The following is a 17,620-nucleotide window of genomic DNA, read 5'->3' on the forward strand; positions in this document are numbered from 1 at the left end:
ATTGTTGTTTTGTATGTTTGTTTTTTGGGGAGACAGGGTTTTCCTCTGTTGGCCAGGCTAGAGTACAGTAGCCTTATCATAGTTCACTGTAGCTCCAACTCCTGGGCTGAAGGGATCCTCCTGCCTCAGCCTCGTGAGTAGCTAGGACTACAGGCATGTACAACCTTGCTGGGCTAATTTTTCTTACTTTTTTGTAGAGACAGAGTGTCACTCTTGCTTGGACTAGTTTTGAACTCCTGGTCGCAAGCAGTCCTCCTGCCTCAGACTCCCTAAGTGCTAGGATTACAGTTGTGGGCCACCGTACAAGTTTGTCTTTTCTTTTTTCTTTTCTTTTCTTTTCTTTTCTTTTCTTTTCTTTTCTTTTCTTTTCTTTTCTTTTCTTTTCTTTTCTTTTCTCTTCTTTTCTCTTCTCTTTTCTTCTCTTCTCTTCTCTCCTCTCTTTTCTCTTTTCTTTTCTTTTCTCTTCTCTTCTCTTCTCTTCTCTTCTCTTCTCTTCTCTTCTCTTCTTTTCTTTTCTTTTCTTTTCTTTTCTTCTTTTCTTTTCTGACAGAGTCTCGCTTTATTGTCCAGGCTAGAGTGAGTGCCATGGCATCAGCCTAGCTCACAGCAATCTCAAACTCCTGGGCTCAAGCAATCCTGCTGCCTCAGCTTCCCAGGTAGCTGGGACTACAGGCATGCACCACCATGCCTGGATAATTTTTTCTATATATATTAGTTGGCCAATTAGTTTCTATTTATAGTAGAGATGGGTCTCGCTATTGCTCAGGCTGGTCTCGAATTCCTGACCTCGAGCAATCCACCCGCCTCGGCCTCTCAGAGTGCTAGGATTACAGGTATGAGCCACCGTTCCCAGCCCCGTACAAGTTTGAATGGACATATGTTTTAATTTCTCTTGTATACCTAGAAATTGGTGCTGTGTCATATGATAACTCTATGTTTAACTTTTTGAGGAACTACATGTTTTGCAAAATGGCTACACCATTTTACATTGCCAATGATATCTCATTGTGGTCCAGCTTTACATTTCCCTAATGACTAATAATGTTCAGCATTTTTTCATGTGCCTTTTGGCCATTTGTATATCTTCTTTGGAAAAATGTCTATTCAGACCGCCCATTTTTAATTGGATTGTCTTTTTATTGCATTATAAGAGTTATTTATGTATTCTGGTTACTAGACTATCAGATTTGCAAATATTTCCTCCCATTCTGTGGATTTAAATTTCTTAAAGTGTCCTCTGAAGCACTACTGAGTTACTTTTAACAAATATTTTAACATCTTAAAGCAAACTAAATTAGAAGTTTGTAATTGGTGTTTAAATTATACTTTTAAACTTAATAAACATTACAATTTAATAAGCAAACCACTGTATGCAGACCACGTTTTGAGGCTTCCAAACTCAGAGTCTTGAGTTCATTAAGTGACCCATCATAGTGATAGCTATTGCTTTTATAGCATTTATGTGCCAGGGGCTGTTTGGGCACTCTACCTGTATTAACTCATCTAATTCTCAAAACAATGCTATGAGGTAGAAACTGTTATCATACTCATTTTACAGATAAGAAAATAGAGGCAGAGAGAGGTCAAGTAATGTAAGTGAAGCCAAAGAGTAGGGTTGCAAATATGGCTCCAGATAACATTGCTCTCAACCATTTGCTAGACTAAAAAGGTGGAATTAAACTGTTTTGAAGAATGCCTGCGCCCTCGCTTTGGGGAGAGAATAGTTTTCTGATGGTGTCTGCACTGTGGACATTTTTCCTATCCTTACCAACCCAGAAACTAGTAGTGCCAGCATTCGGGTGTCTTCATTGCACACCTGCCCTCGATTCTGGAGCCCACTGGGCTTCACGACCCTCTCTCCTGCCTATGGGTTGGACGAAGGCTTTAACCGTCTTTGAAGTAACTGTGAAATCGCCTTTATCTCCCAGGTGGAATGGTGGTACATTTCTGGCCGCCAGTCAGTGCGGAGGAGCGGGAGCCCGCCCAGTAAGGCTCCAAGAGGAGCGGTGGGCGGAGCCGCGGAGGGGGCGAGCCCGCGCCAGCGGCCGTACCTACCCAGGGCTGCCCGAGCGGAGCCATGAGCTGGACCTGCCCGCGTTGCCAGCAACCCGTTTTCTTTGGTGAGGCCTGGGCTGAGGATGGGAAGAAAGGGCGAGTGTGAGCCGCAGGGTTCCCTGAGGACCCAAGTGCCGGCCACCGTGTGGTCTCAGACACACTTTTCCACCTGTAGCGGCTCCGGGCGCGTGGTCTTCCTACCCTCCGCCGGGAGTTTGGTACTGGCGGGATGGAGCTGGCCTCCCAAAGACTCTTCCGTGTCCGGGGAGCAGAGCAGGCCAGGCTGGTTCCCCAAGAGGGGGAAAAGGAGGGCGCCCCATGCTTAGCTTGGCTCCTTGCAGCTCGGTTCCATTTTTCCCCCCACAGCTGAGAAGGTGAGCTCCCTGGGCAAGAACTGGCACCGCTTCTGCCTGAAATGTGAGCGCTGCCACAGTGTCCTGTCCCCCGGAGGACATGCAGAGGTGAGGCCCAGCTAGGGTGCAAAGCCCTGTATTTGTCCCTGCCGCCCAGGCATCAGCTCCCAGTCTCAGCCCTGAAGGCCTGCGAAAGGCAACCTCAGCAGCCAACCCTTTGGTGGGCCCCACACCAGCCAGGATTTGGGGAGCCTGTGTTCTGACAGTGGACCCCATGGCTTTGGGGACTAGGAGGGGAGGGAAGCAGCATTACCTCCTGGCTGCTCTTGCCCTATCTCCCTGACCACAGTGGCAATTCCAGCATCCCAGCCTACCCCCAACCCTTCAGACCAGGCCAGTGGACAGACAAGCCTGGCAGCCTGTCTTGGGGAAAGGCCTATGGGGCATGGTTCCCTTGACCCTGAGTGACCCCATTCCCTCTGCCTGTGCCCAGCACAACGGGAGACCATATTGCCACAAGCCATGCTACGGGGCTCTCTTCGGACCCAGGGGTAAGTACCAGACCAGAAGGGGCCAGGGGGCAGCAGAACTCTCTGTGACTAGGAGCTGGAGGCTCAAGCCAGACCTCCCTATTCCTTCTGCAGGGGTGAACATTGGTGGTGTGGGTGCCTACCTGTACAATCCCCCCACTCCCACCCCTGCCAGCACCACACCCCTCAGCCCCAGCAGCTTCAGCCCTCCCAGGCCAAGGACTGGCCTCCCCCAAGGCAAGAAAAGTAAGTGAGGCTTGGCCTCAGCTTCTCCTTCTCTTTTTCCTCCTCCTGACCCTTTCGCAGGCTGGAGCAGGGAGTAGGGCCAAGTGACTATACTTCATTCTTGGCAAAGTTTTCTCTATCTATGGCCTCCCTTTTTAAAGATTCTCTCATGTTGGTTGCTGAGTTAAGAGGTAAATTGGGCAGATGGCATTGTCACCCTCATTTTACAGGTGAGGAAACAGATCCAGAGAGGGCAAGTGACCTTGTGCATAGTCACACAGCTAGTCAGAGGCAAAAGCTGGCCTGGAGCTCAGGCCTCTCCCAGGCCAGGGCCATGGAAGGAATGACTTACGGGTGAGGGGTCATTTGGATGGGGCCAGCGCCTCACATTCTTCAACTGCTCTCCTTTGGTCCTTTTTCCTTCCTCCCACCCCCTGGAGTGGGCAATGACACTGTGCTCCCCAACACCTGACACCCCTGCCCTGACCAGCTACTATATCAGCTCAGGTTTCCTGAGGATTGGGTTGCTGACAGGGTTGGGCTTGGTGGGCACCTGAGCCCCCCCAGGAGGATGAGAAGGGAGCAGGTGGTCCCTAATGCAGACAGGGGATAGGGCAGGAGGTGGGGTGGAGGGGCTCAGCTCTGAGCCGAAGGAAGGCAGACTCATGGCTGCCTGGATGGGTGACTCTGGGATGGAAGAAGACAAAGCCATGTGCTGGCAGGTGCTGGTGAGCCCTCCTTAGCCCTGGCCCCCACCTCAGCCCTAGCCAGGGCCTTTTCCCCTTAAAGGCCCCCTCCACATGAAGACATTCACTGGGGAGACCTCACTGTGCCCTGGCTGTGGGGAGCCTGTCTATTTTGGTAAGTGACAATGGAAATCTTGGTGGGGGGGAACATGGTGGGCAACAAAGGGCAGGGAGGTGATCCAAGGCAGGTGGCAGGTCTCCCTGCCCTGCCCCTAGAATGGAAGAACTACCACTTCTCTCCACCACCAGCTGAGAAGGTAATGTCTTTGGGCAGAAATTGGCACCGACCCTGTCTGAGGTGCCAGCGTTGCCGCAAGACCCTGACCGCTGGGAGTCATGCTGAGGTGAGCAGGGCAGGGATGGGTATGTGTTGGGAGGAGGGAGGCTGGAGATGGGAAGAGAGCCAGGCTGAGACAGCTCTCTTTCTCTCTGTGTCCCAGCATGACGGAGTCCCCTACTGCCACATCCCCTGCTACGGCTACCTGTTTGGCCCCAAAGGTGGGCAGCCCCACCCCAGACACCGGGCCTAAAGTATGGCATGTACATGGTCTGTGGGATGTGTGGACAACTTCCCTGTGGTCAAACATACCCAAGGCCCCTTCCACTTCCCTCCAGCTCTCAACCCAACACCCACCAGACCCAAGGTCCTTGGTAATTGGGCTCTCTCCCTCAGGTGTGAACATTGGTGATGTGGGCTGCTACATCTATGACCCAGTGGAGATAAAATCCAAATGAGATGTTCACAGGAGAGTTCACCCCAACTCAGGCCTCCCATCATCCCCTCCGTGGTCCAGTGGGAGCTGCAAAATTCTCCAGTCTCATGAGGATGGGGGAAGATAAGATCCTGGTGACCTGGGCCTAGGCCCTGTAGTGGGCCAGAAAATCTGGACTTTCTTTGCCAATTCTTCCCTTTCCCATTCCTATCTGGGTAGGGGGCATAGGCCACCCCATTTTGAATGGTGTCCTCCTGGCCTTCCCAACCCCTTTCCCCAGCAAATTCTGGAGCTTCAACGTACTCATAAAACTTGTGTTTATTAAGTCTCAGCTTTTCTGGCTTATCCAATAAAATGTTGGCTCCCATGCCTTCAACTCTCCTTTGGGCATGAGGCCTAGACAGTGGGTTGGAGGATGAGGAGTGCAGGGGAGGAGGACGGCATTGCCTTGCAGAGTGCCTTGAGGTAGCTGCGCCAGCCATTGGAACAAAGAGCTCTGTTCTCCTGGTTCCCTGGGCCTGGCATTGGAAGCCCCTAGCACCACAGAGTGGACAGCATGCCCACCAGCCCTGTTGGTACTAGACGTCATGATAGGACAGTGTTGTCTTTAGCACCATCTCTAGAAGAAACACCTTATTCATCATCTCATTTGAGCATGACAGCAGATCTTGTGATAAGGTCTGCCAAGAGGATTCATTATCCATTTGGGAGATGAACAGGCTGAAGCTCGGAGAGAGAAAGCCACATGCTGCAGGTCACACAGTAAACCAATGGTGAAGCCAGGATCAGAGCCTAGGGCAAACTCGGTGGTTTCCCATCCACAGCTCCTGACCACTACACCAACCCAAGGGGCACTTTTATTTACAGAATCTTCCCCAGCCATGAGAGGGGTGCCCAGAAGCTCCAGCAGCCCCGTGCATTCTGGGAAGTTACCTGTTCCTGGAAGCCAAATAGTCAAAGCTAGATGAACACATGGAGGGAGCACCGGTGGCAACTCCAGCCCTAGCAGAGAGTTCAATGTCCTTGGACCTGGTCACAGAGCTTGCCCTTCTGCTGTCCCAGCCCCTGCTGCAGAGCTTCTGTGGTGGGCCTGCAGTCCCACTCAGTTCTGGACCTGCTTCATCGGCATCTCTTCCTCCTGAAGATTGGATGGGGCACTGGGGAGGAAGGAGTCATGAACAATGGTGGGGTTTAATCCCTGAGCCTGCCACCCAGCCTGCCCCATCAGGGCTGGCCCAAGGCTCTCCCAGCCCCTGGTATACAAACACAAGTGACTCACATACAACCTGTGCACATTACTGATGTGTAGGCATACTTTGAGTACACATGTGTGGACTCATGTATACTCTTATGCACACAGTTTACATACCCCAGGTCATGCACCCTGAAACACTCACCTGTGCACACTCACATACATGCACCAAGTACACACATGCAGATATGTCTTCCTCTGAATCCTAAGGTGTCAGGTATCTGAGCACCTGTATCCACATGTGCTCACATGTACACAGACACAATCCTGTGCACACACCTCTTTCTCTCCACATCCTGGATGGTTTCTGGCAGTTGTGCCTTCCTCGTCTCTGGCAGCAGCAGAGCAGTGCAGGCAGCCAGGAGGGCGATCCCCCCATAAGCAAGCTTGGGCAGTGGCAGCCACACTCCATCCAGCAAGGCCGCCAGTGGGGCCAAAGAGCCCCCTAGCCGGCCCACCAGTGCAGTCAGTCCCATACCTGTCTGTCTGTTTAGAGAGAGAGGATTAAGGAGGCAAGTGGTGCTCATATCTACTTACGGTCATGCCCCAGAGGTCTCCCCTCCCGGGCTAGCAGACCCTAGTACCCTCTTCCCCCCAGACAGCTAGGAAAGCTAGGCTGTCTTTCAGTTGGTCTTCCCACCCATCCCTAGTCCGAGAGCTCCCAAGTCAGCACCCACCAGAGGATAGGGTCCCCATTCTGACAAAGTACCAATCAAGTACTACTGAAAGAGAAGAAGAGTCAGCCGAAAGGATAAGGGGAAAGGGTAGTATGGAAGGAAAAAGTTTGTACAGGCTCTGTCGTGTTGTTAGAGGCGGCTTAAGTCTTTCTAAACACAGCCAGGTGCCTAGAAGTCTCCTCTCCCGCCTGCCAATAGCTCTCTTAAAGAGCCCCTTAGGTCCAGAGACAACCCCCAAGGGCAGCTCTGTCTCCCAGCGGTGAATGGCACAGGGTAGGCAGGATGGGGCTTCTGAGGACTGGTTTCCTCTAAAGGAGCCCAGAGAGGTAGTCTGGCCTGGCTCAGAGTCAAATAGTACATAAAATTAAAAAGCTTGGCCTTCTTCAAGACTTGGGACAAACACGGTCCTGATCAGCTCTGTATTTGGGCGTGGCGTAAAGAATGAGTGACAGGGCCCGGGATGCCGTGTGTATGTAGAAGTGTTGGTTAAGACAAGTGTCTAGCAAGCCCCATCCTCCCGGTCTGTTGCCGGGGACCCAGTCTCTCCTCACCTGAGTACGGTAGGGTACAACTCTGAAGTGAACAGGTAGGCAGTGGTGAAGGCGGCTTCGGAAAAACCTTTGCCCATCACCGCCAGGGCGGTGCTCCAGGACTTCCGCTCTGGAAGGAAAGGGGTTCGGGCAGTGAGAAGGTCCTGCGGGAGAGCCAAGGGTTTCCCGGACAGGAGGCGGAGTCTCCGAGTGGCCCCGCCCGGGAAAGGTCCTCTGGGAAGTGGGGGGGGCTCCAGGGCCGAGCTGGGGTGGGCGGGGCTTATGGGACGGGGCTCACCCGAGGACACCAGCAGCCTAACCCCCAAGGCCAGGGCCGCGCCCAGCAGTGTTCCGGTCTGCGTGAGGCGGCGTCCAGCGTGGCGCACGGACAGGTAGACTAAGAGCTTGGAGGGCAGCTCCACGGCCCCGAAGAGCAGCTGCGTCTGATACACGTTCAGCCCCAGCCCTGACACGTCTAGACTCAGGCCATAATAGGAGAAGTTCACTCCGAACCTGAAAGGAGTCGCAGCGCCACTCAGGGGACCCTTCTTTCCATCCCTTTTTGTCCTCTCTTGTCCGGAAGACTTTGCCTCTGCCCCTTCAGAGCCCACTGCCTAGGACCTTCCCTGACACCAGTCATCCCTCCGGAGTGGGTAGCAGGTGCCAGCGGTCAAAGCGCCTTTACCCTAATCTCTACAGCAGCTTGTTTTACAGAAGGGGCACTGAGGCTCAGAGTGGCTAAGTCACCTGTCCGAAGTCACACAGTAAAGAAGTGGCAGAGCCTGAATTTGAATCTATGTTTCTCTGCCACCTGCTCCATTGTCTGACCTCCCCCAGCCAGATGGCTGCCCGCCTGCCTGCCGCAGTTATACTTCCCTGGTCCCTCACCCTTCTCACACTCAGCACCATCCTGAGGCCTGCCCCTCCCCCACCCCGCCAAACCCAGGCCAGCCCCCTCCTTACCACACCACCATGCAGCACAGTGAGATGTGTCGGAGCCTTGGCGTGCGGAACAGGTCTAGGTACGAAGGTCGTTGTACCACTCGTTCCCCAGCAGCCACTTTGCTCAGGGCCTAGTGGGGGAGGAAGTGAGGTTGTGACATCAGAGTTGGCTCTGTGGTCTAAGCAGGGCACGTTGCTCTCTCTCTCTCTCCCCGAGTCTATTCCTCCCCTCTGCAGAGGCGGCGTGGAGATTTCACGTGGGAGCTGAGAAGGATGAGACCTGAGTGATGCAGGTGGCCCACCAGAGCCAGATAGGACATCCTAAACAGTTGGAACTCTCCACATAGGGCTGGGGGCTTTTCCTGACATATATACGCACCACACGCATGCGCGCACACACACACACACATGCAAGCTCACACACATTCACCCTCACCTCCAGGCTCAGGCCGTCCTCACCCACAGGCCGCCCATTGAGCCTGGCACAATGCAGCAGGTACTTGTGGGCCTCCTCCACACGGCCCTGGGTGAGAAGCCAACGGGCAGACTCAGGCACCCACCTAGGGGATAGGCAGAAGGCCCTTCAGCAGGAAAGTTAGCACCTAAGCCACCTCTCCCTTCTGGGCACACCACAGGCACAAACTCCAGGCTCTGCTTATGCAGTCCCCTTAGCCTGGAACTCGATCTCCTCTACAGCCCCTCCACACCTTATGAACTCCTATTCATCTTTTAAGGCCCAATTTAAAAGCTACCCCTTCCCACACTCCTTGCCCAGGCCTGGGTTCCCCACAGCCTGGGAGTGCCTTACTCAAGTGAATTGGCCTCATCCTCAAGATTTTCGCTCCCAGCACTAGCCACCCACTTCTCCCGACAATGGCAGGAGGGCCCAGGATAAAAGAGCTATACAGACCTACAGACATATGCAAGGGCTCATCTAAAGCCAGTTCACCTTTGGGAGGCAATGAAATGCCCACCCTGCCTGGCCTGTCACCCTCCATGTTGGCCCTACCTGCATCCCTTCCCCCTACAAGGGGCCAGCCTCAATGTGTGCTTGGCTCTGTCTTTGTCTCTCACTGTGTCTATCTCCATCTGTCCCTCTGAAGCTACCTTTCAGTCCTGATCTCTGTCACTGTCTGTCTCACTAGCTCTTTCTCTAGCTTTCAATCTCTGTCTCTCTTTATCTTGTTCTGTTTCTCATTGTCCCCTGCCATCTTCTTTATATTGGTCTCTGTCTCTCTGTGTGTGTCTTCTTCTGTCTCTTGGTCACTGATTCTGTTTCCCTTTCCCTTCATCTCTCAATCTCTCTGTCTTCAAATCTCAGTCTCTCATTAATTCTGTCTTTGGCTTCCTATGTCTCCCACTCCCCAGCTGCCTGCAGTCCTCACCAGAGGCTGAGGATGCCTGGAGCACAAGGCAGTGTGACAGCCAGCAGAAGCCATCGCCAGTCCCGTATCAGATACCCAACCAGTGCCAGCAACATCACGCCCCCGGTCCAGAAGGTGCTGCTTAGGACGCCTGCCACGGTCCGGTGCTCCACGTCCAGCCACTCCAGCTCTGGGCCGGGGCAGGAAACAGGAAGACAGTGAGGGCTGATTTGGCTCAGTTTTACCCTAACAACTGCCTTCCTCCAGCCCTCTAGGCCCTGCCTGTCCCTTGCCTGCCTCACCTAGTGGCATCACGATGATGGTGAAGCCAGCCAGGGCTGAGCCAGTGAGGGTGCGGGTGATGACAAACATTACATAGCTGACCGAGGCTGCAGACACCAGGCCCAGCACCAGGGCACTCACGTAGGCCACAAGCAGCAGACGGCGCCGCCCAAACCTGCAAAGGGATCACGCAGGGTAAGCTTCCTGTGGAGGGAGGTTTCAAGACACAGGTCTGTAGCCCCCTAGTGGGAGAGGGTCCCCCCAGCCTGTTCCCTTATTGGCCCAATGCCTCACCCCACCTGTCAGACAAGTATCCATAGACCACAGCCCCCACCAGCACACCAACGAAGAAGAAGGTCGATGCGGCTCTGTTCAGGCCTTTCTGCTCACACACCAGATCCCACTGTAAGGACAGGCAGGAAGGGGCCTCCTGTGGGTACAAGCCCCTCTCCAGCTGGCACCAGCCCCTCCTCTCTAGACCCTGGGGCCTTCTGAGGTCAACTGTGCCATTCCAGTGCCTCCATAGCAGGTAATAAAGCCTCCAACTATTCACCCCAGCATGGGGAGTTGGAGACTTTGCCCCTCCCCTGTCCTGCAGCCTCAGATTCTTCCCATGGAAGGCCTTGACCATGACGGACAGGAATCCTGTTGCCCCCCAAGGAGACTGCCTCCTCCCACACTCCACCTCCAGATGGATTATGTAAATACCAGACCTGGGGCCCAAAAAGAGGGAGGGAGACAGGGAGGCATCTGGTTTCTCCACCTCTTACTGAAGAAACAGCCTTCTCAGCAATTTGCCCCTACTCCCTGGAGCTACCTTAGCCCTTCCCTGCCTTAATCACTTCCCAATTAATGCAATTAATGATAATAGCAGCTCCTGTGTATGGGCCCCTTACTACCAGCCATGAACTAAACTAAGTGTTTTATATTCATAGACCCCATCTACAGATTGGTAAACTGAGACTCTAAGAGGAAAATAATGTATCTATTGCCCGTACAGTAACCACCCACAGCAATAGCAGGCCCATTCCACTCACGTGTCCCCCAACCTCTGGGCTCAAGTACCTCAGTTGCAATGGTGGAGGAGAACTCCGAGTGGTCGTACTCCCACCCCTGAGAGCAGGGCACTGTGGAGGGTTTGCCCTCTGGCTCCCCAGGGCTCTGCCCCGTCCCCCACAGCGTGGTGTTGGGGAGAGCCTGGGGGTGGGCAAAGCGGAGGCAGGAGCTAAGCGTGCCGTCAGGCTCCTGGGGCAGGTGGGCCTTCAGCCACGCGTCCTGATGGCTGAAGTTGGCAGGGGCACCAGGCAGGGCACAGCGGTGGGCGGGCACAGCAGCCAGGAAGATGGGCAGGAGGAAGTGCAGGGGCAGCAGTACTCGGGGCAGAGCCAGCAGTGCCACATTCCGCAGCTGGAAGGGCCCAAAGCCGCCCACCTTGTCCAGCAGCTCCTCAAAGCCCATGCCGCTCACCCACCAACCGTCCGGTGCAGCCTCCCTCTGTGTGTCCAGCACAGCTCAACCTGCCCACCACATGGACCCTTGGACTCTGGAGGCAGGAGTGGAGGGACAGATGAGTGGAGAGCCTGCAGCCAGAATCCAGCCCTCAGGGGCTGGCCCAGGACTGGGCCCTCCCCAGCCACCAAGGACTCCCGGGACCCCTGCCTGTCTGGCCTAGTTCCCAGGAGGAGGAGAAACTCCGTTCAGAGGTCACTGACTGCGTGGCTCTGGAGCTTACACATTAGTGCTCAGGGCCCAAGTAGGGGAGCCTTGGGCCACCATGATGAGGTACCTGGGTGAGAGTGTAGGAGGTGAGCTGCTGGCCCCTTGCTCAGCAGCACTCCAGGGGTCTGTAAGAAGAGGAGGCACCCGGGGCATGGTACCAGCTCTCCCTGGGTGCCCTTTGTCCTGTGAGACCATAGGTGAGCCTTGCCTATTTGCAGCTACAGCCGTGGCTTGGCTGACGGCCTGGGCGTCAACACTGAAAGCTGGCCCTTACCAGATGAAGAGTTTTTTCTGCTGAGCCATGAGGCCTCGTCGTACCCCAGCCCCCACCTGGAACTGATGCCCTGGCCTGAGGCCTCGCCTGGAATCACACTGGGCAGCGTGACCTCTCTGGGGATCCCAGACCCATCACACTCTTGTAGTACTCAGGGGCTCTCCCCATGCATACAGTCCCTCCTGCCTGTCCCATTTCCATATTTTTGGTATCTTCCCAGATTACCCTTTGGAGGGGTAAGGCGGAAGGAGGGGGTCATGCCAAGGTCCTGCCATAGGTATTCACAATGCCTGGGACCCAGGATTTGCTCAGTCTGTGACAAGAGGAGAAATGTCTTTCTAGGGGAGAGTGGGGCAAAGGTCTGCCAGAGGCTGGGCAGGTCCTCACCTGTGGAACATCAGGTAGTCCCTGACAGCCAAGCTGGGCCTTGGGAAGTGAGTGTGCCTGGCAGGTCTCAGGGTCCTGGAGGAGAGAGTAGGCAGAGTGTCTCTGCAACCCCCTAAAGCCTTCCACCTTGGCATAGCCTGGCTCTGCTCCGTGTCACTCCTCTCTTTCCACTCTCTGATCCACGCCTGTGGCCCACCACACTGAACTACAGGCAGTCTCACACCTCCCCTCCACACTTCGCCTATGCTACTCCTTCTGCCAGGAATGTCCTCTCCTCTTCATGGCCAACTCCTGTTTGTCCTTCACAATGCAGTCCCAAAGGCACATGTGTCAGTGGGCCTTCCTTGAAGCTCGCAGTCTGAGCTGGGGGTTCCTCGCTGTGCCTCACATGTCAAGGAACAACCACATGTAAAGCAAATGTTAACTTCCAGCCACCTCCTTGAAGGCAGGCTGTGCTTCGTCTCAGTGCCAGGACATAGTCTCTGGCACCTGCACCTGCAGAGCTCCTCAACAGCCTGCTGAATTAGTTGAACAAATAGGTTGAATGAATGAATAATTGACTAAATGCCAAGTATTGAATGAGTGATCAGTGGCATTCTTTCATTCATTCATTCTCAATAATAATCAAAGAAATTTAAAAATAGAACAAGGTACCATTTTTTATCTATTTAATTTTTCTGGGGATTACTCCTAGAGTTAGACTTGCAGAAGTAAGCGAAGGTTGGAGCCAAGGTGTTCATTTTGGCACCATTTCAAATAGTGAAAAGTTGGAAAGAGTCTAAGGAAAAACCAATATGGAGCTGGTTAAATAGATTATGAAACATCCATGCCATGGAATATTATGTAGCCATTAAAAAGAACATGAGCATCTTCATCATTGCTGGTGGGAATATAAAATGGGTTAGCCAATTTGGAAAAGTTTGGCAATTATTCAAAATGTTAAACATAAAATTACCATATGGCCCAGCAATTCCACTTCTAGGTATATACCTAAGAGAAACAAAAGTATATATTCACACAAAAATTGTACATGAATGTTCACAGCAGCATTATTCGTAACAGCCTAAAGTGGAAACAACCCAAAGTACATCAGTTGATGAATGGATAAACAATGTGGTATATCTACATAATATTAATTATTTGGCAATAAAAAGGAATGAAGTACTGATTAATGCTACAATAAGGAAGTACCTTGAAAACATGCTAAGTGAAAGAAGGCAGTCACAAAAAGATCACATATTATATGATTTCATTTATATGAAATGTCCAAAATAGGAAAATCTACAGACAGAAAAAAGATTAGTGATTGCCTAGGACTGTAGGGGTTGGGATAAAATAAGAGTGACAGCAAATAAGTAGGGAGTTTCTTTTTGGGATAATGGAAATATTCTAAAATTGATTGTGGTGATGGTTGCACAACTCTATGAGTGTACTAAAAACCACTAAGTTGTACAATTTATTTTTTATTTATTTTTTTTTTGAGACAGAGTCTCACTTTGTTGCACAGGCTAGAGTGAGTGCCGTGGCGTCAGCCTAGCTCACAGCAACCTCAAACTCCTGGGCCCAAGCAATCCTTCTGCCTCAGCCTCCTGAGTAGCTGGGACTATAGGCATGCACCACCATGCCCGGCTAATTTCTCTCTATATTTTAGTTGGCCAATTAATTTCTTTCTATTTATAGTAGAAATGGGGTCTTGTTCTTGCTCAGGCTGGTTTCGAACTCCTGACCTTGAGCAATCCGCCCGCCTCGGCCTCCCAGAGTGCTAGGATTACAGGCGTGAGGCACTGCGCCCAGCCCGAGTTGTACAATTTAAATTAGTGAATTACATGGTATGTAACATATCTCAATAAAGTCATTTTTTTAAAAGTTGAGGAAGATCTGTATTTTAAGACACATTGTTGGGCATAAAAATCATGTTTCATAAGAATAGGTATATGCTCCTCTTTTTATAAGAAATATATATAGGCCAAGCACGGTGGCTCACGCCTGTAATCCTAGCACTCTGGGAGGCCGAGGCGAGCGGATTGCTCGAGGTCAGGAGTTCGAAACCAGCCTGAGCAAAAGCGAGACCCCGTCTCTACTATAAATAGAAAGAAATTAATTGGCCAACTAATTTATATATATATAAATTAGCCGGGCATGGTGGTGCATGCCTGTAGTCCCAGCTACTCGGGAGGCTGAGGCAGGAGGATCACTTGAGCCCAGGAGTTTGAGGTTGCTGTGAGCTAGGCTGACGCCACGGCACTCACTATAGCCTGAGCAACAAGCGAGACTCTGTCTCAAAAAAAAAAAAGAAATATATATAGTGAGAAAGAGAGAGTGTGCTATTATTATAAACATGGAAAAGAAGGTCTGAAATGGTACACACCAAGCTATTCACAAGTGTTACCTTTAGATGGTCAGCTTCATGGACAGGGAGTGGGGCTTTCATGTTTTATATGCTTTTAGCGTTTGCATTTTTGCTACAAGTATTTCCTGCTTTGGACATTTTATACAAGAAGAAAGGTGAAAGCACATGGGGCCTCACTGAAGGCTGGTGAGTCAGGCCCTAGAGCCCACAAGCATCTGCGTTGGAGGAAAGGGGTCCCAGGAGGCCATGATGGGTCTGGCATGTCAGAGAGTGGCTTTCTCGGAGGGAAAGCAGAGAACTTTGGGAGCCTAGACCTTTTTACCCCTGACCCCAGGTGGGGCCAGGAGCCTGGCCTGGGACAAAAATTGTTTATGTATCGACTAAGTGAATGATTCACACCTAGTGAACCTAGGGTTCAAAATGCAAAAGATACAGCATGAACACGACAGCAAACCGTCCCTTCCACCTAGTTCTCCTCCCCTGTGGAGGCCAGAGACCTCTAACCCATCTAACCTGCCTTTCTACACAAAGAGTTGTACATTAGACTCACACCTCTTTTTCTTTCTTTTTCTTTTTAATTACAGAATATTATGGGTGTACAAATGTTTGGGTTACATGAATTGCTTTTGTACTGCTTAAGTCAAAGTTGTGTGTCCATCACCGAGATAGTGTACATTGTACCAGTGAGCTATGATTTCACCCTTCCCCTCCTCCCCCCTCCCACCTGCATGATTTCCATTACGTTTTACTTCCTTCTGTACATATGAGTGCTGATCGGTTAGTTCCAATTTAACAGTGAGTACATGTGGTGTTTGTTTTTCCATTCCTTAGATATTTCACCTAGGAGAATGGTCCACATTTCCATCCAGACTATTGCAAAAGGTATTAATTCATTTTTTTATGGTGTACATAGACCACATTTTATTAATCCACTCATGAATTGATGGGCTCTCGGGTTAATTTCACATCTTTGTGATTGTGAATTATGCTGTAATAAACATTCTAGTACAAGTGTCTTTTTGATAAAATGACTTTTTTTCCTTTGGGTAAATACCCAGTAGCGGGATTGCTGGATCAAATGGTAGGTCTACTTTTAGTTCCTGAGGAATCTCCATACTGTTTTCCACAGAGGTTGCCCTAGTTTGCAGTCCCACCAACAGTGTGTAAGTGTTCCTATCCCTCCACATCCATGCCAGCAACTATTGTTTTGGGACATTTTGATAAAAGCCATTTTCATGTGGGTTAGATGATATCTCGTTGTGGTTTTGATTTGCATTTCTCTGATAATTAGTGACGTTGAACATTTTTTCATATATTCATAGGCCATTCATCTATCTTCTTTTGAAAAGCTTCTCTTCATGTATTTTGCCCACTTTTTAATGGGGTTGTTTGATTTTTTTCTTGCTGATTTGCTTGAGTTCTTTGTAGAGTCTGGTCATTAGCCCTTTGTGAGATATACAGCATGTGGATATTTTCTCTTATTCTGTAGGTTGTCTGTTTTCTCTGTTGATTGTTTATTTGCATGTGCAGACGCCTTTTAATTTAATCAAGTGCCTTGTATACTTATTTTTCTTATTCTTGATCTTGAAGACTGGTCCATAAGTGTATACAAAGAGATGACTCCTTCGTTTAATCAATTAATTAACTTAGAGATGAGATCTTGCTAATGTTGCCCAGGCTGGCCTCAAACTCCTGGGCTCAAGCAATCATCCCTCCTCAGTCTCCCAAGTGGCTGTGACCACAGGGGCTTGCCACTGTGCCTGGCTAGCCTCCTTCATTTTAGAGTCTCACAGTAACCCACGATGGGGTCTCCATTGAATGGGTGGGCCATGCTCTACTGACCAGTCCCAGTTTATGGACTTTGCATTGCTTCTGAACTTTTATAGGTGCACAGCCTCTTATTCAAGCCATTGGATCACCTACACACACACACACACACACACACACACACACAGTTGATGCTTTAACAACATGGGTTTGAACTGCATGGGTCCACTTATACATGGATTTTTTTCAATAAAAGTTACACTGAGTGTGCCTACCTCTCCTGCCTCCCCTTCCACTTCCTTCCACCTCTTCTGCCTCTGCCATGCCTGAGACAGCAAAACCAACCCCTCCTCCTCCTCTTACTCCTCAGCCTACTTAATATGAAGATGATGATGCAGATGAAGACCTTTATGACAATCCACTTCCACTTAATGAACAGTAAATATATTTTCTCTTCCTTATGACTTTCTTAAAACATTTTCTTTTCTCTAGCTTACTTTATTGTAAGAATACAACACATAATAAATACAACATACAAAATATGTGTTAATTGACCGTTTATGTTATCAGTAAGGCTTTTGGTCAATAGTAGGCTATTAGTAGTTAAGTTTTAGGGAAGTCAAAAGAAATACACAGAGTTTCAGCTGTGTGGGGAGTCAGCACTCCTAACCTCCATGACGTTCAAAGTTCAACTGTATATATATTTAGAAAGGTCATTTGGTGTGTATTCCAAATATTATGAAATACCCTAACAGGATCTGGAGTGTTACCCCATAGTCAAACAAACTAATATTTCCACTGCAAACATGTATGATAAGTGGAATTAATAAAGATTATAAATGGTCTTGTCAGGTTTTTGATACCAAATGAGTTTGTGTCAATCTCAGGAAAACTCCTAGTTTTCAGAACTTTCTGGGATTCAGCATTGCAGACAGGGCTTTGTGGAGCTATTAATATACAAAGAAAGCTGCAATTAACGAATTTGGACAGTCATTTTGCAAGTGTACAAGTATATCCACGGGGTAAATTTCTACAGGTGGATATGCTGTGTCACAGCTATGCTCACTTGTGATCTGATAGATTTTGCTACAATAATAATGGGTATTACAAACACTTGCACTTTTGTCTGTACTTTTGGGGCAATGAAAATTCTTCCTCCCTGTCTCCCCGCACAAAGGCAGACTCAGAGTCTATGGCTCTCAGGAGAAGCGACCACAGGGCTGAGAGAATGCCAGCTTTGCACTCAGAGTGATAGCAGGACAGTCCCCTTCCTTCTGTGCCACTCGAACAAGTTACCTGTGTCTGTTCTGAGCCTTCATTTCCCCCTCTGCCTCCAGGATGGCCCCTTCACATTTGCCCAACAACCTGGCTCTTCTCTCTTGGCCACCCCCAGCCCCAGGAGCTGGCTTTGCCCTGCCCTCCCAAAGGGAAGAAGAGTTCAGGCCAACAGAAAG

The 17,620-nt window shown here is 50.4% G+C and overlaps 2 protein-coding genes across 4 annotated transcripts; one reads left to right on the top strand and one right to left on the bottom strand.

Moving 5' to 3' along the window:
- The first annotated feature begins 443 nt into the window (after positions 1 to 443).
- Positions 444 to 4,953, top strand: CRIP3 (cysteine rich protein 3). Of its 3 annotated transcripts, XM_012773125.2 has the most exons (8): positions 444 to 2,120; positions 2,422 to 2,516; positions 2,902 to 2,959; positions 3,053 to 3,184; positions 3,953 to 4,024; positions 4,159 to 4,253; positions 4,350 to 4,407; positions 4,583 to 4,953. In XM_012773125.2, exons 1-8 carry the CDS (start codon positions 2,078 to 2,080, stop codon positions 4,642 to 4,644), a joined length of 615 nt encoding a protein of 204 aa, XP_012628579.1. In that variant the 5' UTR covers positions 444 to 2,077; the 3' UTR covers positions 4,645 to 4,953. The 3 variants fall into 3 exon arrangements, with proteins under 3 accessions (XP_012628579.1, XP_012628577.1, XP_012628580.1); XM_012773123.3 differs by having other exon boundaries at positions 2,902 to 3,184; XM_012773126.3 differs by lacking the exon at positions 4,350 to 4,407 and having other exon boundaries at positions 2,902 to 3,184.
- Positions 4,923 to 11,234, bottom strand: SLC22A7 (solute carrier family 22 member 7). Its single transcript, XM_012773118.3, has 10 exons — positions 10,735 to 11,234; positions 9,969 to 10,072; positions 9,690 to 9,844; positions 9,409 to 9,577; positions 8,460 to 8,583; positions 8,045 to 8,154; positions 7,380 to 7,594; positions 7,103 to 7,211; positions 6,154 to 6,360; positions 4,923 to 5,779 (listed from the first exon to the last, which is right to left on the bottom strand). The coding sequence occupies exons 1-10, from the start codon at positions 11,125 to 11,127 to the stop codon at positions 5,725 to 5,727; spliced, it is 1,641 nt and encodes a 546-aa protein (XP_012628572.2). The 5' UTR covers positions 11,128 to 11,234; the 3' UTR covers positions 4,923 to 5,724.
- Between the last annotated feature and the right edge of the window lie 6,386 nt (positions 11,235 to 17,620).

Source organism: Microcebus murinus, chromosome 5 (genome assembly GCF_040939455.1).
Source record: "Microcebus murinus isolate Inina chromosome 5, M.murinus_Inina_mat1.0, whole genome shotgun sequence".
NCBI classification, from domain to species: Eukaryota; Metazoa; Chordata; class Mammalia; order Primates; family Cheirogaleidae; genus Microcebus; species Microcebus murinus.

Bases quoted from the DNA above. Each gene is read 5' to 3' on its own strand.
- SLC22A7 (XM_012773118.3), bottom strand. From the start codon at position 11,127: ATGGGCTTTGAGGAGCTGCTGGACAAGGTGGGCGGCTTTGGGCCCTTC. The intron at 9,845-9,968 runs GTGGGGTGAGGC...ATCCCTTTGCAG, and splicing joins TATGGATACTTGTCTGACAG to GTTTGGGCGGCGCCGTCTGC. The intron at 8,155-8,459 runs GTGAGGGTGAAT...CTCCCCCACTAG, and splicing joins AGGACGGCCTGAGCCTGGAG to GCCCTGAGCAAAGTGGCTGC.
- CRIP3 (XM_012773123.3), top strand. From the start codon at position 2,078: ATGAGCTGGACCTGCCCGCGTTGCCAGCAACCCGTTTTCTTTG. The intron at 4,025-4,158 runs GTAAGTGACAAT...CTCCACCACCAG, and splicing joins TGGGGAGCCTGTCTATTTTG to CTGAGAAGGTAATGTCTTTG. The intron at 4,408-4,582 runs GTGGGCAGCCCC...TCTCTCCCTCAG, and splicing joins CTACCTGTTTGGCCCCAAAG to GTGTGAACATTGGTGATGTG.